Source organism: Centruroides vittatus, unplaced genomic scaffold, assembly GCF_030686945.1.
Source record: "Centruroides vittatus isolate TY-2023 unplaced genomic scaffold, ASM3068694v2 contig_221, whole genome shotgun sequence".
In the NCBI taxonomy this organism is placed as follows: Eukaryota; Metazoa; Arthropoda; class Arachnida; order Scorpiones; family Buthidae; genus Centruroides; species Centruroides vittatus.
The window spans coordinates 2,656,899-2,681,078 of NW_027121377.1; the positions used below are offsets into that span (position 1 = coordinate 2,656,899).

At 28.6% G+C, this 24,180-nt stretch overlaps 1 protein-coding gene and 1 long non-coding RNA gene across 2 annotated transcripts in view; both read right to left on the reverse strand.

Annotated features, from left to right (window-relative positions):
- Positions 1–24,180, reverse strand: part of LOC136970888 (uncharacterized) — a 169,326-nt gene that overhangs the window by 2,057 nt on the left and 143,089 nt on the right. The gene's annotated exons all lie outside the window — the stretch shown is intronic.
- LOC136970886 (eukaryotic elongation factor 2 kinase-like) lies at positions 129–23,631 on the reverse strand. Its single transcript, XM_067265389.1, has 13 exons — positions 23,479–23,631; positions 17,206–17,418; positions 12,862–13,037; positions 12,721–12,758; positions 7,599–7,767; positions 7,326–7,475; positions 5,748–6,008; positions 1,866–2,171; positions 1,660–1,791; positions 1,389–1,580; positions 913–1,037; positions 661–839; positions 129–594 (listed from the first exon to the last, which is right to left on the reverse strand). Exons 2-13 carry the CDS (start codon positions 17,381–17,383, stop codon positions 485–487), a joined length of 2,016 nt encoding a protein of 671 aa, XP_067121490.1. The 5' UTR covers positions 17,384–17,418; positions 23,479–23,631; the 3' UTR covers positions 129–484.

Here is a 24,180-nt window from a genome sequence, read left to right on the forward strand (position 1 = left end):
TTTTGTAAGTATATTTTAACTGAAGTATTTTGAACATCAATTCTGACATCAGTTAACTAATAAGTGTATATATTCTCATGATCAGTGTGTTTAACTAAGGAGTCAACATTTTAATAGAGAGAAACATCTTTTGAATCTCAAAAAACCTTCTATCTCTCTTAAAATGTTGACTTCTTAACTGATTTAACATCCTTATTTTGCTTGACAATTCTATGGAGTCATTGGATATATAAGGACAGGCTAAAATTATCAATGTAAATGTTATATTTTTCAAAATAAGCAAGAGTATCTACATTTTAAAACAATTCTATACTATTAGCACGTTATGAAAATACAGCATATCAATCCCATATGCATTGGCCCTACAACAGTTTCATTTTCAAAGATGTTTTCATTATATAAAATTTGTAAATATATTTTTATAAAAAGTATTATATATATAACAATTATAACAATATCACTTTATAAGACTAGTTATGTAAATTCATTCCTCCATTTCACTCCAAACTTCTTCAGCCAGCATGTAATACTTATTTGCTAATTTCCCTTTCATGGCTTCGGTGGCACATTCGGCAGCAAAACTATAAAGTTCACCTAAATTAAAAATATAATAAATGACAAGGCCACAAATGATCTTGTTACTAAAGGAATGTTAATTACCTGATTTTTGAAGATCTCTTTCGAGGCCATGACCTCCCACCCTGTACATCTCAGCTTGTCGAGCAATTAAAAGATAGCGTGGATCGTGAATGCAGTCATCGTAATGTCCCCCTTCATCATCCTCTTCCATGGTTACGGCTTTTTCATACCAATTTATGGCTTCCTTCCAGGATAATTTCCTTTTTAAAATAAAAATATAACCATAAAATAACACTGAATATAAATACTATGTAAATTAGTTAAGTAATTTACCACTCCATTCCATTAAAAGTTCCTATATCAAATGCACGTGCTAAATATATCATGGCAGAACGATCTCCAGCACAAGCTGCTTCTTTCATCCAATTCATACCCTTTTCAAAGTCTTCCTTATTATTCTATAAAAAAATATTTTGGCATTGTTATTAAATGCAGAATTGTAACACAAATGTAATATTTTCCAATTAAATAATCTTTTGGTTTCACATTTCAGAAATTGGGATGTGTTTTTAGATTTAAATATATGTGGTACTGCATATATTATATGACTAATTAATTGAAAGTATTCATAAGTTCTCAAATATGAAAAGCAAATGTTGATTTGTTCAAATTTTCCACCAAATATCTACTACACACTGAAACAATTAATTTTATCAAGTTTAGATTGTGATTTACACAACTATCTACAAAAGCAGTTAAAAATAAATATATTTCAGCTGATATAAAATAAATATGTAATTTTAACCTACCGGAACCGATATTTCAGTAAGAAGATTATGAGGAAGCTGCAAGTAAATATGAGCCATTGTCACAAGAGCCTCTATATTTCCACAATTAGCAGCATGTTCTAAGTGATATAGTGCAGCTTCATGATCATACAACTCTTCATCTTCAGGAATAAAACGTCCAAGAGCGTGATATTTACTAAGTTCTAAGTGAATCTACAAAAAACGTAAATATATCACAAAAACAAAAATATTTTAATTTTCTATATCAAAATAAGATTATAGAAAATTTTACTTGTCCTAAAACAGAATATTCAAAACATCTTTTTCCATTCGTAGACAAATCTCTTCGTAATTGCATTTCATGATGAACGCATGAAGGTCGAGATTTACGCATAACCAATTCTTTAAAATCTACATCTATGTACTGTGAAAAAATAACTTTTGTTAATAAACAGATTATACTTTTCAAAAATATTTTATCTTGAACATTAAATTTACATCTGATGTAGATCCATTTTCATGACATGAACTTTCTTTCCTATGAGATCCAATTCCCGAATCATCTTCATTTAAAACAATTGGAAACTTTCCATTTTCTAAACTTTCCATATCAAAGGGAGAATTAGGATTTCCACTATCATTACTTAAATTACGATTAAAATTTTTTGATTCTGATGAAGGTGGAGTTATACTATTTGATGAGTAAGTTCTAGTTCGAAACATCTCAATCAAATGAGAACGTTCGTATTCAGAGGGAGACAAACATAATTCTTCTTTTCCACGTACTACAGTTGTACAAGATTTCTGAAAAATAAAAAAAAGAAAACACATACTTATTGAAGGATTAAATCTTATGTTTTGTCATAATGAAAAAGATGATAAAAATACTACATATACAGACATGGTTACCATTAAAGTTTATAGTAGATAAAATTCTCCATAACATCTTTTAACAACAAATTTGAAATACTAAAATATGGTAGTAGTTTACCTTGGTAGCTCCAATGGCAGCTCATCCAAAATCTCAACAACAGATGTAAGTTGAAATACAAACTAGGTGGTGCTGAGATATAGCCCCCAAAATCGGGTTGTGCAAGTTACTAAAGGGTTAAAAGGTGCTGCTCTGCGAGGTTACTGCTCCGCCAGAGGTGTTGTGTATGCCTTGCTTTGCTTGGGTGCTTGCAGCGTTGGGCAGATGGCCACAGCCACCCCGCAAATCCCAATGGAAAATTATATAACATCAGGTCATGCTTGAACAGTTGTGTAATCACTTATCCATAATCCCTATGGGTTGCAAACCAAGATAAATAGCAAACTTAACATCTGACAATATTCTCTTGTCGATGTCTATTTCTGGAAACTCAGATTCCAACCAGTGGTGCAGCGAGGGGGGTGCAAGGAGGTGTATCATGCACCAGGCGCCCCTCTGCAAGTGGTGCCCAAATGGTCTCCAAGACAAACTATATGTGTTTCTGGAGGGGGGAGGGGGTGCCAATAAAGTGTCAGGCATCAGTTATGCCCCAGGCACCAGTTATGTTCGCTATGCCACTGATTCCAACATACAAAAAAATCTCTTAAAGTGCACTTTTTCCAAAATTCTTACAACCTCCCCAACATTATTTTGTTATAGGAAAATTGACACAACTTCTATTTATTAAAATTTTAAATTCTATAAAAAAAACAAACTTTCAAATTTAATTAACAATATTATAATACCTCACCAATTTACTTTTATAGTATTTAATCACAAACTCAAAATTTTGCATATTAACAAATTATTATGATCAGCTATAATTGTTATTATGTGCCAGTTGGAATACGATCTAGTATTCCAACTGGCACATAATTGTTGTTGAGATTCCAGATATGCTGCCCAATGGCAGCATATCTGGAATCTCAACAACAGGTGCGAGTTGGAATATGGGCCACCAAGATAAACTTCTATCCAAGAGAACAATTGGTTGTTTCGACAAAAGAGAACACACACATATTATGTGATCACAATACCAGTACCTCAATACTGTCAATTACACAGTGCCATTTTTTTTTGTTGAATCCGTGGTCCTGTATAGGTATAGAATAAGTATCGAAATAAAGAGGTTGTGAACCACAACAATTTGAGTCTTGCTTTTAAATGCAACCTTACTGTCTTCAAAGCCTTTACACAGTGGCAAAAGCTCCATAAGATTCCATTTTTTCATAGTGCCTGCAACAAAATTATGGTTTGGGATGTTTTCCTCATTCTTCAATGAGGAAAATCTGAAATATTTGACAAAAAGACAAGTAATTCCTAATCATATTTGAATTTAGGACTCTCATAGTAGTGAGTAAATTTCATTACTATGAGAGTTACTATATTACTTTCATTATTCATTACTATTCTAAATTTCATTACTATGATTAATTGAATTATTTGAAAGTATTTGTTTTGATAGTAAAATTAAACATTTTACTATCAAAGCAAATACTTTCATATAATTCAATTAATCATACAATTCCAATTTAAAATTTTATAATTTTGGAGCCATATGTGCTAATGACAAATTCTAGAACCTCAAGTGTCTTTCTACATTAAAGTAGAACCTGATGATGACTAATTAACAGACATTTCTTCTAATAAAATTTTATGCTAGATGAAAAAACCATTTTGCTATGTTACAATTTTTGCACAGTTATTGCTTGCATAGTTTGTATCTATACTAAAATAAGGTAAAAGTATTGAAATTGTCTAAAAAAAATTCTTCCTTTTAATTGATGCATAAAAATTCCATCAAGGAAGCTAACAATGAAAACCCATGGAAACACCATTCTCTCAAAGAATACTTTGCTATTAAATAAAGTAATCTGACAAACACATCAGGGAAACCTACCCACAAAACACATTTTAGCAATAATAGACATTCTATTACTCATTTGTCAATCTAATTATTGTCGTGGTAATGGTAATTATTATTTACAAAAGAAAGGTATTAGCAGAAACTAAATTTATGTAATTAATAGAGTAACTATCTGAGTTAATCTCCCATCCACATTCAAACATCTCATTGCCTACCACCTCAAAGAAGCACTGTAAATGAAAAAGATGACACTGCAACACACAAGGTATTTTACATTCTGCAGTTTATGAAGTCAGAATTACTCATTGTTGTGCAGTACGAGAAATCTGAGGAGCCATAGTATTGGGATAGCTGTGAGAAGAGTGACGACAGATATGTCATAGTGGGCATAGGAAGAATTTGTGTATCTGTCAGATGTGTGTCATGCAATACAAGGTGCATACATTGAGAAATTGTAGTGGACAAATGTAAAACTTGAATAGTTTTCCACTGCTTTGATGTACATTACAATACTCTCAGATAATAATTAACATATTAGCATTTTAAATTATTGTAATTATTTCTTTTGGAAGGTCCTGTAATTCAGAAGTACTATGTAAGATATATTTATAATCAATATAATTTCTATTCTTTGTCAAACATGACTCCATTAACATTGAAAAAATATACAACTTCAGACACTAGAAAACTTATTTTTAGTACTATATAAAAGATATTGAGAATTTTCATTTCATCAGATCACATTAAAAATGACCTTCAAATGAAAAAATAGACTAAAGGTTCAAATAAAATATTTTTAAAATAATTTCTGTAACTGTTAGGCTATGTCCTACATGGCAGTGTCAAACGATCACAAACGTGAACTTTCAAGCAGAGCGGTCAAACTGATTCAAGCACATGTGCGTGTCCGGAGTAACCAGATTTAGCATGCAGCAACCACCAGATGACACTTTTACATGCACTTGCAGGAAGCAGCTACCAAGCAAGTTTAATCGCCGCTTCCACTGCTCACACTTCGAAAGAAGAAAATGGCTGATTTTAAAACAGAATGACAAATAAATTGTGTATATATGTTGTATGTACTTTAATTAATAATCTTTTACGTAATTTAATAATTTCTAATTTTGTATAAATGTAACGTTTTAAAAATAAAACTTTTTTTAACTTATTATTCTATAAAGATTCTTTATATTTGTTATATATCTAGTTAGTGATAACAATTACCTGTCAAATTTATCGTTTTAATGCTTGTCATATTTTCCATAATAGCATTTGATAAAATCATCTCGCCACCATCTTGTAAACAACATGCATCCACTCTGGACAGACGTCGTCCACGAGTTGGAAGCATATACAAAGATTCTTTCCGCCCGCGGTCGCTGGATGCTGCCACGTAGGATGTAACCTTAGCATTTAGTATAATTACAAATATCAAAATGCATACATCATATATTTTAATGTACTAACAAATCTTAACTTAGAAAAATGAATTTATGTAATTAAAGTTTTAAAATATTCAAGTTTATTAATTATAAAAAAATACCTGTAACTGTGCAATTCTGTTATGTTCAGATAATTCAGTGGGAGCTAAATCAAAAGGAGTTAGTCCTAGACTTTCGCAAATCTTATTACAGAGATGAGAATGAAAAAACAGAGCCATTCCCTTCACTCCGAGATTTCCATCTCCATAATTCCGTCCTGAAGCGGTGTGAATCTGAGGATCTGTGTAGAGATCGCCGACGCCCTGAATGTCCACAACCATTAACTGATGACCAGATCGTTCAAATGTAAAGTGACTGAATGCCTAAATTAAGATTTAAAATGCTTAGTTTATTTTATAATTCATTTTAACTTAACTTCTAAATTATGAATAAAACTTTAGAAATTGGAATTGGAATCCTCTTTGTCCCAGAAAAGGCATAGAATAACTTCCATGATCCTCCATCCAGTTCTGTTCCATCTATACCATTGTATGGTTTGAAGATAAAGACGGGAAGGGAGAATGTACTAACTTCAGCTAGTCACTGAACCACAGTGAACAAACATTACTATAAAAACCAAGTCTACAGTTTAAGGTTCTAGATTAAATAAATTACAAAGTGTGAATATTAAAGTAAAGTCATAGAAATTGATCCAGCATCTTTCAACTACTTAGGTATAATTTCAGTTAGATTTGCTCAATAAATTCATTGTTTCTACTTTCAAATTTGTTCAGGATCTAAAGCTGGAAGACGTCAGACATTCATTCACTATCTAATTTAGAAATAACTGAATTATACTCAAACTTTTATATAAATTACATTTTTAGACTAAAATTATCAATTTTTTTTACTTTAATACAAGAATCTTTTAATGTTTTACAACAATAAAAACTACAGAATGGAAATTTACCTTAAAATATAATATATATAATTTGAGAACAAAGATAATTTGAAGTCTTCTTAGTATAGCCTTTTCATATCACAGGAACAAACTTTTACAAAATGTATATCAGAGAGACTTAAAAATAATTTTATGTAAAGTTAGACAGAGAAGATCTACAAAGAAGGAATAATTTTGCTTATGTTTAGTTGTTTTTTTTTATCAGAGGAACATAACATGTATTAAGAAAATTCAAATTTTATTTGTCATCAAGTTAATATTTTTAAAGATATAATCATCTTTTATTTTTATCTTTGAGAATATCTCTCATAATTTTGTTAGAGTAAACATGAGAATAGATTTTATAATAGATAATAGATCTCTCACAATAGACATTATTTTTCTTTATCTAATCATAGAGCACTGTACATTACTTTTAAAATAAAATATAATCCTCTCTCTCCAAGTCCTCACATATTTAGGAGTGAAGTTGTGTGATTCGGTGATATAATTATTATATGAAATCAAAACTATCTTACATAGTAATTCACAGATATTGACAGTTCTCAATTTAATATTTACAGAGAAGATCCATTTACAAGTATTTTTCAGCCTTGTACAAGGGTAAAACTACTTTAAAAAGTGTACTACTATTGATTGTATTTAAATTTGCTAGATAAAACTAATTTTAATACCAGTTTTCCCACTTTTTAAAATCAATTATTAAATCCAATCTTCAAAATGAAATGATTTTCCTTACCTGCGGAGTTAAACGAAGATTTTCACAGCTAATATACCCAGAATTTGAATTATACTTTATATATTTGCCATCAATATATCTTTCTAAGTGATATAAAGGTTTTCCTGGTCTATCCACAAATTCAATTACACACATTTGAAATATATCTACCTAAAATATAAACATTTATTAATATCAAATTAAAATCAAGACTATCTAAAAAAATTTAACTACTGTTTATAAAATGATTCTTTACATAACACTAATTATAAAAATTATTCAAGTTTTAATTACTTTCTTGGGTGGATTATGTCGATTATATTCTTCTCCCCACAGTTTAGCATCCATCTGAAGCTTAACGTCTTCAAAATATATATCTCTATTAACATTTTCCATGTAACATTTTGCAACAAAATTAGCAGCATTTTCCCAACTGTGGTGTCCAAATGTTGGTAATTTTTTCCTTTAAAAGTAAAAAATTTTTTCATATTTATAAGTTTGATATAATTTGTTTCAATTATTGTCAAAAATCTAATTTCCAAATACAGGTACTCCTCACTTTTATGACCGAGTTCTGTTCCAACAACTACGTCGTTAAGCGAGGAGCTTGCACCGGGAATATAGGATTGTTGTAAAATTATAAAAATTATGCAACAAACTTCAAATTTATTCATAAAATACATGCATATGTACATATTATCATTTGTTTATTTGGTACATATTATCATTTGTTCATAAAATACATGCATATGTACATATTATCATTTGTTTATTTTATTTGTTTATTGCAGAGGGTCCAGGTAAGGGAGATGACGATGATGAAATACAAGCTGTACCTTCAAGGGTGGAGGTCTTGGATACTACAGTCGAAAAGAAACTCTTAACTGTGGTTTTCACTGTAATCATTTTTTCTTGATAAATTTCTCTGTAGCACATCAAAAGTTCACTCATCCCACGTTCAACTTTACTAAAACATTCAGTATTTGGATCCATAGCCTCAAGTTCCAACATAGCTGCATTAATTTTGGAGAACACACCAGCTAACCCATGTACCTTGAATTTCTTTTTCACTTCTTCAGTTCTTTCCTCTTCCGAATGCTGCATTGCTTTTAACTCTATTAAATCCTCATTTTTAGCTCTCCATCGGCATAATCCACTAATTCAGCAATGTCTTCCACTTCAACATCTAAATTAAGCGCATTGGCAAGGCCCACTATTGTTTGAATTGCATCAAACTGACTAAAAAAGTATATAGTAAGTCTATAGTATGCTCAGTTCGCATGTCACCAATCACCACTGATCGACTCTCAGGCTGAGAAAGGGGATTCCCCAAACTGCAGGTCGAAACTCGACTGGTCGTAAGTGCAAGTAATTGTTAAGCAGATAGGTCATAAAGTGAGAAGTACCTGTAGTTAATTTTTCAAAATTTGTAATAATTTTATGAAAATCAAAATATTAAATTAAAACTAGGATATCACATGAATTTGTTGAATGATGATAGAATTGAGGCAGAGCAAGAAAAGAAGAAGCAATCCTTGCAACTGTTAGGCCATAGAAGAGGCAATCCTTCTACCTGAAGGACATGGAAGGTAAACTTTGCACTTTCTGCTACAAAAGAGGATAATCTTGTACCTGCTGGCCATGGGAGACACAAGCCTTGCACTGGCCAGGTACAAAGAGATGATCCAAAAACAAAACAATCACCATTGATTGCTTTGTTCTTATATTTTGTTTGTTTTTTACACTTATTTTCTGTTACGTGCATGCTGTTTTTATTTTTGACCCCTAGGCCTAAATTCCATTAGGCGTCAAAGCACAGACATTGTCACTTTAATATCTCTGTATATCGAAAACAAAGTCATAGACTTTTATTTTTTACATTTAATTGGACCCTTATTACATTTTTGGATTCCTCATCGCAATTAATGGAAAATATCAGTTTTATCAAAATTGGCCCATTAAATTTTGAGAATGAACTCAATTTTTTAATCCCATAAAAGGCATGCTAGCAACCATAAAGTATCGCACAATAGTTGTGCAATTCATGTAATGCTGCTTTTTCTCACACTTGTGCTATTACCTTATATCCAAACAAGCTTGGTGAAGCTGCTCTAATAGCAAGCTCCACAAAAGCAAATCAAATATTAATTTTGTTTAAATTTTATAAATTCTTGTTGAAATCAAGTAGTTGTTATACATGCACATAGACATGCACAATAAATGAATTGAACAGAGCTGACACATGCACATCTCACAGATACACAAAAATCCTAACATTAGCACTTCACTATTATAGTGGAGCGGGCTAAAAACAAAGTCATGGACTTCCATTTTTTATTACATTTTTGAATTCCTCATTTCAAGTAATAGAAAGTGGTAAAGTTTAATCATATTCAAGCAGACAGATTTCGATAACAAACACAATTCTGTAAGCCACATAGAAGAAGCTTCACTAACATGCTGCCTCAATAAAACCATTTTTTATGTTAAATAACTTGTCAAAGTTAATTAACCAATGTGCCAATTTTAAATTTCTGATATTCAAATATTGTAAATATTTTATCTAAACAAAGATTTCTTTATTTAACTCAAAATAGGTTATAGAAGTCTGTTATGAAAGTGATGAAACTATTGTTAAAGAGAATTTTATTATAAAAATTATTAGGTGTTAATCCTATCTCATTCAAATTAGTCTCATTCAGAAGAAACACACTGGCTCTAATCCTGCTGCTTCTGAAACCACTTTTGGAAATTTTCTTCTGTGAAATCAGTACATCCATTATGACTCTTTGTATGCTTTCAACTATTTGAAAACTATGGTTTTACAGATATTTTTTTTCTGAAGTTTTTCAAAACTAACTCACAGTAACAGACCTGATGAAACTTTTACTAAGTTTCAAGCTAAATTTAACACTGCTTAATATTCATGTGTTCCATTTGCAACAGGCTCAAGACTCATCAAATTCCATTATTTCACGATTGTTTCGAATGCAAAAAATGAAACTGCATCATAGATGTTGAATCCAAGATCAATCAAATAACAACTCATACTAAGTTATGTAAGCACTATTATAATAGGCTTTAAGAAAAATCAGTCTCATCCTTATATATTACATGGCCAGTCAAATGATTTATCTGTTTTTTGTTCAAGTACAAACAATGCTTCATTTTATCTCGCTAGCTTTTTAAGTTTTATTATTTCACAATATCATACACTATTTGCAGTTATAGTGAGGTTTTATAAATAATATCCATACTTGAAATAAGATTTGAATCTACAGTCTATCCAACAAATATCATTTATTCAACAAACTGTCACCATATCAAGTGTGTTTAATGCTAATTTAAAATTTTACAAATTACAGCTATTCTAATCAATTATAACTGAAAACTTTTTACAAGTTTATATTATATATGTCATCTTTTGTCACTTATAGTCTGATTATTTCTCAAAACTATTATGCGCAATATATATGGTTTAAACAAACTTAACAAACTAACTTAACAATTTGTACTAAGACTATATAAAGTTTATATTAATTTTTATTAGGCACAGTTCATTTTCTGTCCAAACAAACTGAGAATTGAATTGAAGCACTAGCACTAGCAAGTCAATAATATTGTTTTAGGGGCCATCTGTAATGATCACTTGCCAGTACCATGACAGTGTTGTTGTCACTGGCATAAAAAAAGAATAGAAATGATTGCACAAGCTCATGCTAGTAACTTGGACATTGTCACTTTGACCCCACTATATCTCTAAATTGAAATCATAGACTCCTGATTTTTATTACATTTTTAATTTCCTCACTTCATATTATGTAAAATGGCGTCATTAAATCTGATTGGTAGACTTTGATTACAGAATCTACCAATCAAATTTTGAGAAAAAAAAATTCAATTCGATAAACCACATAGTGTCTTTACTAACACTCCACCTCAAAAATTTTATATATATAAATTTAAAAAATTATTAACATCATGCATTTTAAATGAAACATATTATACATAAATTTGAATTATTTTGCTAGCAAAAGATATTAGCAAACTATAATGTGACACAGTTTCAGCACAAGAAAAATTCCTTTATCAATTCACCATTATCATTTGATATTAATGTTGCTTAATGTTATTGTAACAGCAACGTGTAATGAGTTATCACAAATGCAATAAAGTAGATTGGACTGAGCCCCTAGTACAGTGTCAATTGGCATATTTAAATTTTAAAACATTTCATTACTTTAAAAATGTAGTGTTAGAGAAAATATAAATTTGAGAAAATTCCTAATACTTTTATATTAATAAAATTCTTTTTGAAATATTTTAACTCTTTCTGAACCTCTGATAATTACATTTCACACACTTGGTTTGAGAGCAGATGTTAATAAACTAGTCTAAAATGAAAATAAAGTGCAAATCTTATAAATTATTGTAATTTAAATGACACTGTTTATCATTTTTCAATTTTTGTTTTAATAAACTTGATTTGTAACAAAATACTGTAGTTAATTTTTGACTAAAATTTCTTCCAATATATTAATATAAAATTCAGGAAAATTATTAAGGAACAAATTTAATTTTTTTAACATATTGCATGATTTGTTAATAAATACTAATTAGAAATAGATTTTCTCCTTTTGTGGAAGTCATTGTTTTGTTTGCAGACTAATATCAGGATAAATTATCTTTATATAATAAAACATCTTATTTTATATCTTAATAATTCAGTGATTCCAAAAAGATGAATTTTTAATTTTAAAAAAATATATAAATAGTTAAAAACTTTAGTTTGATCATGTCAAATAATCATGTTTACAGGAAAAGTATTTTTTAAAGAATAATCATGTATTCCTATAAACATGGCAGAACAACTTATAACAACATTTACACATCACTTTTATAACAACATTGACAATAGGTAACATTAATGTTAAATGATAGTGATGAATAAATGGTGAAAGTTTTTCTTATGCTGAAACAAACAGTTCTGTCCAAATAATCTGAAAATTAATATAATTATTATAAATATATGGGCTTGATTGTTTATGTATATCCGCAACGATTTATTAACAGGATTGAAACAAGCAAAAGCAATATTTTAATGCTCAAGATGGCAACTTCTAAACTGCATATTGGTAATTATCTTGCTTTCAACAGCTGTCCCAAATGTGCTGGACTTACTACATGGTGAGTAATACAAAAGTTTTATTGTTATTTTCGTTGTTACAATTTTCTGTGGAGTATATGCCAACATCATTTATATATCACCACAGGTTATCTGCACAAAATTATGTAAAAATTGTTTGGTTAATTTTTATTAAATATTTATAAATGCAGTATAAACAGAATAATTCTAATCTTTATATTATGATCAATAAATTACATTCTAATAAACATTTTAAATAAAAAAACATACAATCTATAGCACTGTCTCATGGCACCATGTCCAAAGGGCTATTAGAAGGGCAGAAAAAAAAAAAACAACTTATCAGTTTATGTTTTACAAATATTTTCTTAAATAAAAATATCGAAATGACAAATAAATTAAAGTTTAAACCTCTTTGGCAATTTTCACTTTTATAACATCCTCCAACCAATCTTGATTCAAAGCATTGTAACGATAACGTTTTGCAGTTTCCGTCTCTAATTCGTCAAGATGAAAAATAGCCCATGGATCATCCATATGCAATGCTTTTTCTGCAGCTAACTTCCATTGCAATAATGGCGGTGTAACTATAAAACACACAATTGTAAAACTTCATAAATCCTACCAATAATCAAAATATTTTAAGACAATCTCCAGAAATGAAAATATAATACATTCCATTCAAAAATAAATAATTAATCCATAATTAATTAATTACATAATCTTACTTTCATAATCTCAATTTAATACATGAATTTTTAAAGTATCATCTTAAAAATCTGTATCATTCTACAATTAAAAGACATACTTATTTTCCCAACTTAAATATGAAATTTTGGCTCTAGATCTAAAAATGAGACATTAGCCATTTCAAAAAAAGTTTATTCTATAGTAAAAACAGACTTCTTAAAACAAATAGCATAGAATATTAAGATTTTAATGTTCTTGTTTATATCTGAAAACAAAATCTGTAATGAACTTAGTTCAGTATAGCATGGCAACAACTTATACAGACAAATACTATTCAACTTCAGTCATGTTGCTAGAGTGACTTCAGTTAAATAGCTGTATAAATGAAGAGGAGATCATGTGCAAAGATGAAAATGCTAGAAATACCATAGCATTAAATATCATATAATTATATCAGGTCAGTCCATAAGTTCATGAGTATTTTTATCTACAAAAAAAGCAGCAAAAAATTTTAATTAAATTTTATTTCAATCTATAATGTATTCACCATTATTTTGTACAATTTCTTGCCATCTTCATGGTAGCTTTTTAATCCCGTCTTCGTAAAACGATTTCGGTTTTGAATCAAAATATTCAGAAATAGCCTTTTTTACATTGTTCTCATCCTCAAAAGTTTTCCCTTTTAAAAAATTCTGCAAACTGCAAAAAAAATGATAATCACTGGGAGCAATATCTGGCGAATATGGTAGATGAGGTAAAATTTCCAGTTGTAGCTTCAAGATTCTGTACAGTTATTTTTGCAGTGTGGTCTGGCATTGTTATGCTGCAAGAGAACCTGCTTTCTGTTCACTAACGACGGTCGATTTTTTTTTCAATTTTTCATTTAAATGCTCTAATTGCTCACAATACATTTGAGCTGTAATTGTTTGAATAGGTTCTAACAGCTCAAAGTGAATTACACCTGACATATCCCACCAAACAGACAAAAGAATTTTTTTTGGATGCAACCCACCTTTTGCAGTCTGTTTTGGCTGCTTGTTGCGATCCATCCATTGTCTTTTTCTTGTCACATTATTATAGAGGATCCATTTTTCATCTCCAGTAACCAGCCTACCAAGAAAAGGTTCTAAAGCAATACGGGATAAAAGAAACATGCAAATGTTTACAAGTTGTTGTCGGTTAGCTATTGACAGTTCATGTGGTATTCATTTTCCTAGCTTTGAAACTTTTCCGATTTGTTGTAGGTGTCTATGAACAGTTCCGTGGGATGAATTTAAACGTTCCACAATTTCATCAACTGTTAAAGATGGTTCTGCTTCAACTAGTGCAGAGAGAGCATCATCATCAAAGTCAACGGGTCTTCCAGTACGAGCCTTATCCTCCACACTAAAATCATTGTTTCTAAATCTTTCAAACCACTTCTGTGCAGTCCTTGCACTAATTACAATTTGATTATGTACAGTATTTATTTTTTTGGTTGCATTTGTAGCATTCTCACCACTTAAAAATAAAAAGTATAAAACATGTCTTTTGTATTCGTCTGTTACTTCCATTTTAACGAAAATAAACAACTGAAATGTTCACAATTCTGAACAGTATTATATGAATGAGATCCAATTTAACACTTCAGTGTAAAAATTATCACATTAGACTGACATTTTTAACAGCAAAACAAAATTTTTCTCAAGGTCATAAAAATGGGCATGGACTTATGGACTGACCTGATAGTATTAGGTATTGCAGCATTCACATAATTTAAACCAAAGGCTGTAAGAAAAGTACTGATTTGCTATTCACAACTGATAATTTAAAAATATGAGAATAAATTTTAATAATTACAAAATAGTTCTTTTGGACCAAACATACAGTGAACTCCTGTATAACATGCTCCTCTATAACAAATTTGTATAATTCAACAAAAAATCATGACTAGTACTCATACAAAATTCTGTTTTCATTGTCAAGAGGTGTACATTTTCTCTTTCAACTTCTAGGCATGGGTTTAAACATCCATAAAATCTTCTGATAATGCATGTCTCGCTAACATGATTTCCTACAATGCAGAATATATCCCTTGCATTGTACAGGACTCCTATATATTTTCTAACAATTACTGGATATTTCAGAATAAATTGTGAAACAAAACAACACAAAATAATAACAAAAAATAAATGGTATAAAATTTTATAATAAAAGATATCAATATAATTTAATGTGTTGAATGTATAGAATAGACAACTCTTGTAATAATTTATACTAAAAAAAAATTATAATTTGTTTTTGCATAAGAAAATAAAGCATGAGTTGTGTAAACTAAAATTTTTTTTTCATTTTATCATATCAATGTGAAATTTAAATGTGTAAATATGAGAGCAAACTATTAAATATTATAGTAGATCTAATAATTAAGATAATCTTAATAATACAAGTATGTAAGTACAACAGAACAGATTTAATATGTAAAATGTCACTTCTAAAATTGGATTTAAGTTAAGTTTTAACTTGAATTGTTATTATTGTGCTCTTGAGTAGAATATTCAAAATTGTAATATTTCTATTCGTGTTAAATTTAAAATTTAAACATTTTGTGCTTATTTAAAAATTTAGAAGAAATAACTTAAGTTCAAAGGATTAAGTTAAATTTAAAATAATAAACATTTACAATTAATTCATTTTAATGATTCACTAAATAGTCAGAAGTTTAATAGAAAGTTGAGTGTTCCATTACAAGCTCTTTATTTTAACTTTAAGTCTAAACAAGACAATTACTTGAAACATTGGAAAATATTTTCAAAACTGTTTGCAATTTATTTTATCAGAAAATTTTAAAATAAAAACATATTGAAATATCTCTTGTAAAAATCACCTCATAAGAATACAACTGATTTGAAATTAATATAAAAAATAATTAATAAAGAAACTACTTTATTTTCATAAACCAGCACAAAAATTTAATGAACAAGACAAATGTTTTTGGCCTATTTGCAGGTCAACATCAGGACAGTGTTACAACCTACAGATTTTACATCCTATTTCAACATGTATAGACATTCTGTAACAAACATTGCAAATTCAAAAGTTAGAACACTAGGAATTTTCAAATGTGTCTTCTGCATAAAATTTACTGACAATAATAAAATGCATTTTTTAAAATACATTTATATTTAAAGTTTTGTTTGATGTTGTTGTAAATATAAAAACATACCAATTATTTATGGTCTCCATTTCAGAATTGTCAGAGTCATCATAGAAGGACTGCCAAGTGATTGATTATTTCTCACAAACCTTAAAATTGAGGAAATCTCCTTTTCTTGCTGCTATGAATATTTCGAAGGCTTCTAAAGATCTGATTTGTAATGTTTGTTATAGAACACCTACACATTCTAAAATATAATGTGACTCTAAGTTTTAAAGTTGAATGGATGGATGTTTGTCTACAAATAGGCCAAAAATATTTATTATGTTCATTAAATTTTTGCGTTCTGGTTTATGAAAATAAGAATATTTATTTGAAAGATCACCTTCATATGACATCTATAATAAATCTTCTAAATCTAAGCTACCATAATTCTAAAATTTACTATAATATTCTTGTCTTTTTATTTTTAAAACAATAATTAGCATTATAAATTAAATATATAGTATTTAATTTAATTGTTTTGAATTAAAATAAATCTTACACTTGTGTATGTATATATATTCAAGAATGAAATATAATAAACAAGGATAGTATTTACATATATATATAAAAATACTATCCTTGTTTATTATATCTCATCCTTGAATATATATACATACACAAGGGTAAGATTTATTTGAATTCAAAACAATTTTTAGTAACAATCTTTTCTGTATCAAATTATATGGCAATGTATTTTCTAATTAAAACTTAACCTTGAAAATAGCTGTATAATTAATCTGTCATTTTTAATGCATTTCTATCTAGATGACAATTCTTTTAAACAATTTTTTTAAAAAATTCTTAACTTTTAAAAACTTTATCATAAATATGCTTGAAGTCATTATAAACTTTTTTTCATATCATAAATTATATTTAGTATTTACCTGTTTTTTTAAGTTTATTCTTAGATTGTCTCTTGAGTCCCATAGATAAAGAAAATATGTTTGAAATTTTTCCTTTAAACTTGATGGAATCATTTTCTTCATTCAAGTAGTCAGAATTTTTTTTCAGAATTTCAGAAAGAGAAAGAGGATGTACGTCAAAGTTGTCCAAATCTTCCATGGCTTTCAAATTTTTATTTTCAAGCAATATTCATTCTATAATGAAAAATTCAAAATAAAATACTGTTAAAATAATAAAACAAAGACTTAAATACATAGTCACTAGCCCACAAACCATAAAACTCAGGCAGCAAACATTTTCAACCTTGTTTAAAAGGCCATCGTCCAGTCTGAAGATGGCCTATAAGCAAGGTTGAAAATGTTTGCAATTAAATGTTTTTTTTTCCTGCTGGAGTTTTATGGTATAGTATTTGAATGAATTTAGAACTATCCAGTTTATGATATTACATGACAAATATATAAATAGTAAACTGCAGTAAATTTTAATTTCAAAAAAGAACATAAATGAAAATAAACAATTCTAATTTGATTTATGATTTATTCATGTAAAGGTCAAAGTATACAAAATGATAAGTGAAAAACAAACACATATTCAAATCAAAATTATAAAAAAAAATATTTTATTAAAGTGAAAAACTTGAACTTTAAAATTCAAGTGCCTTTGAATTTTGCTGGCTAATCTTTGGGAGCTGAATTTATCTAAGAAGTGGAATTATTCATTTTGTTTTTTTGCTGTTTTCTAGTAGTTTAGAGAGTTTTGAAATGTTCTAGAAAGACTCGCTGCTATTAGTTCCTAGACAATAATAAGCCATTGATATATGTAATCTTAAACATTATGTATATCAAGATAATCCTGACATTACAGTTAACATATTTTTTGCAAATAAAAAATACATACTTTAAATCATATATTTACTTATTAAAATCACATTTCCAAAAATTTGTCATTTAAATGCCTTAAGACTGTCAGAAGAACTAGAATATTTCTTATATTAACAGGAACAGAATGCAAAATCATATTTTAATGTATAAATAATCCAGCTCATTCCACAGATTACAAATCATTAATAAAAAGCTGATTTCCTTAAAATTATCAGAATTTAATTTATCCATAAATTACAACTTAAAATATATTAGTCTGGCACATTGTTGTTACAACTTACACATAAACATTTATTTCTGTAATGCAGTCTAAGTATGTATATATTATCAAGAATAATTTGATAAATGCAAACAATTCATATAGTTCTGTATCTGTCATTTGAAACTATATCAGACATTATTGATATGATTATTTCTTACCCATCTTTAAATTTAAAACTTGATAAAAACTTGATAATCTTATTTTACAGAAAATGTAGATAAAAATTCCAGCTGTTATTTTAGACACAAAAATCAAGAAAAATGTTCCATATTATATTTTTAAGCAAATATTTTCACTTTTATAACATTAAAAACATTGAAAACTGAATTATATTTAAATATACTCTTATACATTTAATAAGTTTGCATTTACATACACACTAATCTGAATGACCTATAAAATAATTAATATAGATTAGCAAAAATGTACTGAATTCCCACAAGCTAACATTATACAAATGTTTCATTTAATGACAAATGACAAATAACAAATAAGTAAACCTGCAAATGCCACAGTGACTACAAAATAAGCATTGACATATGAGGCAATTGCACACAGATGTTCTACATCTGCATTTTTACATCCAAGCAAGAATATTGTTTGGTTTTTTTGAGGTCTATAACTTCATAATATATAGTTTTTAATAAAATTATACTAATAACATTGCCATATTTATGACTTAAAAGTTGAAAAAGATATTAAAAACAGTAAACAGCATGTTACATTAGATTGTGTTAAAAATAATTTGCTCAATAATGAATTTCAAATAATTTTTCTTAGACTTCCTGAAGCACAAATAGAATATAAAGAATACTATCCATTTACATTCTATTTTTACTTCAGGAAAATTATAAGGCAACAAATTAATTTTTTAATAAACAGTGTTAATTAGTTATTTAATGTACTAATTTCAATAATGAATAATGTTATAATTTAAAAAAAAAAACATATTTTTAAGCAAATTTAAAATTTTTTACCCATAACATCCTTCAAAATTAACTTATTTTAAAGAAAACATATTTCTGTCACCTTATTTTAAATTTTCAGTACTGCAGTGTTTAAAAACTTATCTCTCAAAATAATTTCTCATTAGCATAATAATAGTATGTCCATTAACAAACATTTTCCTGTTAAGATCATTCATTTATTACAAATTTTGTACACTATCTCACTAAACAAGTTCATAAAGTTAATTTAAAAATACAGTCACTTGAACCATGATCATTATCTGCAAATGAACTTTACAAACTTGTTTAATCAGATGTACAAAATTTATAATCACTTATGTAATAAATGAATGATCTTAACAGGAAAATATTTACAATGACTGAATAATTTTTTTCTAATTATAGAATTGAAGGGATGTCAAGTTTTGACATCCATAGGAATACACAATCAGGATGTACGAAAATAGAACACTTTTTACATTTTATAATTTGGATGATGCTATATATATTGAAGAAATTATCAAAGAAAAAATTAATCTTCAAGTTAAATACTATAAAAATCATGACATTAAAATAAGTTTTATATTATTTTCTGGTTATAAAAATTGTTTTATATTGTTTAAATAAAGAATTATAATCTTAAAATTTTTTAAATGTACATAATGAAATTTTATTCAAGAGACAGAGCAATGATAAGATCCAGAGCTCTTAGATTTCTCTATACCTTCTTCTGGTATAATGTTTTCAGTTCATCACATTTCCTTTTTCTCCTTTCATACATTTGAAATTACATTAATTACAAAGTCTAGAAACACATTCAAATATATATAGCTCCATCTAGAAAGTTTAAATTTTATTACATAAATTCCAAACCATGACTAAGGCTATACTCCCAATTTCCGTGCGATGTACATTATGTTTCATGTGGCAACATTAAGTACAATTTATAATTTGTATAATTATGTTAAAAAATTTGTATTGATTAATTGAGAAGAACTGATTGTTGAAAACATAACTCCCTTTGTAACAGGTTATGCCTATTACTATTAAAAAATATTTGATTGATTTGATACTCCCAATTTCCATTTTCTTTCATTGATACTGACATTTAAAAACAATGAAATATTATCATAAATCTGTTTAAAATTAGTGCTTTTTCCATATGAGAAGAGACATAAGGTAAACTTTAGAGCAGAATATCTCAGAGGATCACTTCTGAACTTACAGTTTCAGGAATGATGTTAAAATGATATCAAAGAGAAATTTCACACTGTCTATGGTTCCTTTTAGTTTCTTTTTTGCTTATAGAGGAATGATCCACATTCCAGAAAGATATAAATGGTGTCTGCTGAAAAAATCTGTTCCTCATCTATATGTTCTAGAATGCAAACCGTATATTCTTACTCCTTGCATTTTGTAAAAAATTACTGAAATAAATAGATAAACTTTCCTAAGTATAAAAAATGAAACTTTAAGCTTATATTTAGAATTCACAATGCTACTGTTTAAAGATTAAGCAAAGTTAAAGGTACAAGTAAAAAATTCTGTACATTAAACTTTTGACCCTCTCTTTCACTCACCTCTTCATATTCGTGCCACATATAGAAAACAATGTTGTAAGTTGACTCCGTTGAGTTTTAAACAAAAAGCACTGCAATGCATTTTAGTGGTGAGAATTCTGTAAATCAGGCATACACAGCCTGCATCCCTCAGTGACTCAGTAATCTAATATGAGAGAATTACCACTCTCATTCTGCAAATTCCTTGTCTTTGAAACAATTAATTATGTTGTTTAATTATCTTTGTTAAAATGAGAGTTTAATGATTTTCAAATGAGATACTCTTCAATGGCTAAATTAAATACTGCATTTACTTAAATCTATTAATTGTAGATTAATTTAGTGCATAAGGCCAATAGCAAAAGCAGTCACAGTTTGAATTATTATGAGAATATTTTTTCCTTATTTCCTTTATCTAAAAAGAACAACAACTGCACACGTAAACTAGAACTATATATGCAGAGAATAACACCTAAGTGCAGAATTTCCAGCATAGAAACATCTAAATTCAGTATTCGAATGTTTTCGGCCACTACTTTAATTAACAGCCCTCTTCAGAAAATGTAAAACAAAATAACTGTTCTATATACTGTATAGAATGTAGCCACATTCTAATTTTCAAATGTTTCCTTTCTCTATAATTTTAATACTTTTGTTTTGAAAATTTATATTTTTGATAGATTTTGGAAAAACATTTATTTGAAAAAAATATAATTTTTGAAGTATCCTTTAAATTTCTAATCTACTTCACTTCATCCTCTATTCAAGCAATCTTTTTTTTGCAGTTTTCTTTGCTCACAACACTTACATTTTGCATATCTAAATTAAAATTGAGTATTTTTAATGACTTTTCTATATTCATAATTTATAAATTGAATAGCTGAATTAAAAACTGTGTAAATTTTGATAAATTATTGTTATTCTTTTGCAATTTACGAATCAGAAATATTCCATTTAATATTTGATTTATAATTCATAATTCATAAGTATCAGTAAATATTACTTATTGATATTTATGAATTATATTTGCTATGATATATTTGTTAATTATTATTATTTAATTGATTATTAACAAATATTTAGCATAATAAATATGTAAAAACAATATTATCTTGAATCTATAAAACTTTTTAAATTGTCAAGTATCAAATTATCATGACTAATAAATTTTAAAAGAGCCAAAACATAATCACAACTGAAATATCAAATTTAAAATGACCAGGCAAAAATTCCATTCATTAATAAAATTACATATACAAAACAAATAAAATGAAATAATACATTTTCTCCAACAAAATTACAAAGAAAAACCGAAATATGCATTATACTACAAATGGCTATTGAGAGCACATAAGGGATCAAATGTCGAGCAGACCCCTTTTGCCTCTGAACTGGTCTCATCATCTATTTTCTTTTTGAACAAATAAAGTACCTGGAATGTTTCTTTCTTAATAAAAAGCAGTGTTAGAGATCTTATTTTCTGTTAGTAAAAATTATATAAATTTTATAGAAATAAGAACTACTACAATTATTCTCCAGACGCAGGGAGATAACGGTTAATGTTACCTATGGTAGTGAACATGGCGGCTTGTCTTTGAAACAGTGGGGACGCACGTTCTAACCTAACCTAACCTATTCTAATAAATTACCCCTATTCTAATAATTTGGTTAGCAATAATTATGGTAATTTATTAGAATAAGTTAGGTTAGGTTAGAACGTGCGTCCCCACTGTTTCAGAGACGAGCCGCCATGTTCGCTACCATAGGTAACATTAACCGAGAAAAAATCTCCAGCTTCCCATCGCTCGACTGACTCCAGTGCAGATTTTTCCCAAAAACTCAAGAATGGAGATTAGCCAAGAACATCGAACATCGACATAAAGTTAAGGGAGATTTCCCTTAACTTTAACAAGAAATCAGCAGGAGGGGGAAACAGTTTGGGAGAAAAAAAGTCTGCCACGTTGGTCGGAGGAGTTTAACAACTGGTAGGAGCTTCTGAAAGTCACACAATTTGCAACCGTTCTCATGGGAGAATCTGACAACAAGATCTGGAGTGGACGACTTTGTCATTCCACTTTCACTCGACTTTGCCCGTATTGTCCATGTCTAAAGTTAAAAATTCGCATTTCTCCAAATTGTCAAAACACTAATATATTAATAACATCTCCACGAAACTACTGGTGTAGAATTTAATAAATAAATGACCGTCGAATGATGGCCATTAAAAACGGAAGAAAACGTTTGTTTTTGAATAGAATTAATGCTGGTTTTAGGTAATTAGTTGTTTATTTACACTAATATATTTTTATGTGCATTGCACCAGCAGCAAAGCTGTTTAGAAAGAATTTTTTTCAGTTTTTTAGAGGAAACTCTATTAGTTTTAAGGGGAATTTCATGTGTGTTTATAGGTTTTTCACCACAGAAGGTTGGCAACACTGGGGGTTACACCTCCCCACAGCAACATTGTTTACTGTATGTGGTATGAACTGAGCGGCAAAATTTCAATTTATATAATTTTCCACCCGTACAAACTTAAAAAATATATTAATAACCGCAACATTCGATAAATATAATACAGTAGTTTTAGCATGAAAAATAATAATACCTTAGAAGAAACTCGTCAATCTGCAGACTTAATGCATTCATGTACACGTACGAATAACCGGATTTTTGGAGAAGGACATTCGTTAATTATTCATTTCACGTTTTTGGTTTCGCATCGCTTTTGGTCGTCGTCAAAGAAAATGCACTCCGTCAATTGTAGTTCTAATACTTCACATTTTCCTACAAAACAGAAGTCACCATGCGCCACCTGTATTAATTTTAAAATAAAAATAAAAATATCATTTATATTTTTTTTAAATATCGGATTTATAATATCATATAATTTTTGTAATTTAATAAAATTATTTTATAAATAACTATATTTAATGTAGTTTAAACAGTTTTTACCTCAGAGTAATTAAATATGTTAGACGAAAACGGGTATTCTGTACTGAGACGCCTATTCTGCAATATGTCCGCCATCTTACTGGAGATTCGCTCAAGTTTATTTACTAGCTAGGCGACATGTGGTTGATCTGCCGAGGGATGCCTCCCGTGAAAACTTTTTATGGGAAACTGGCCCCTATTTTGATGTTACAAACGTCCAAACAACCCGGAAAACTCCACGTGACGGGCCGTTAGCGAGATGCCAACCCACAATATACCACCAGTTTTCAGTGGTTTTATCCACTAGGCTACTAGTTAACCTTCACTGCAAACAAATACAGTCACTGCGAGAGTTTTTCTACAAAAAACAAGAAAC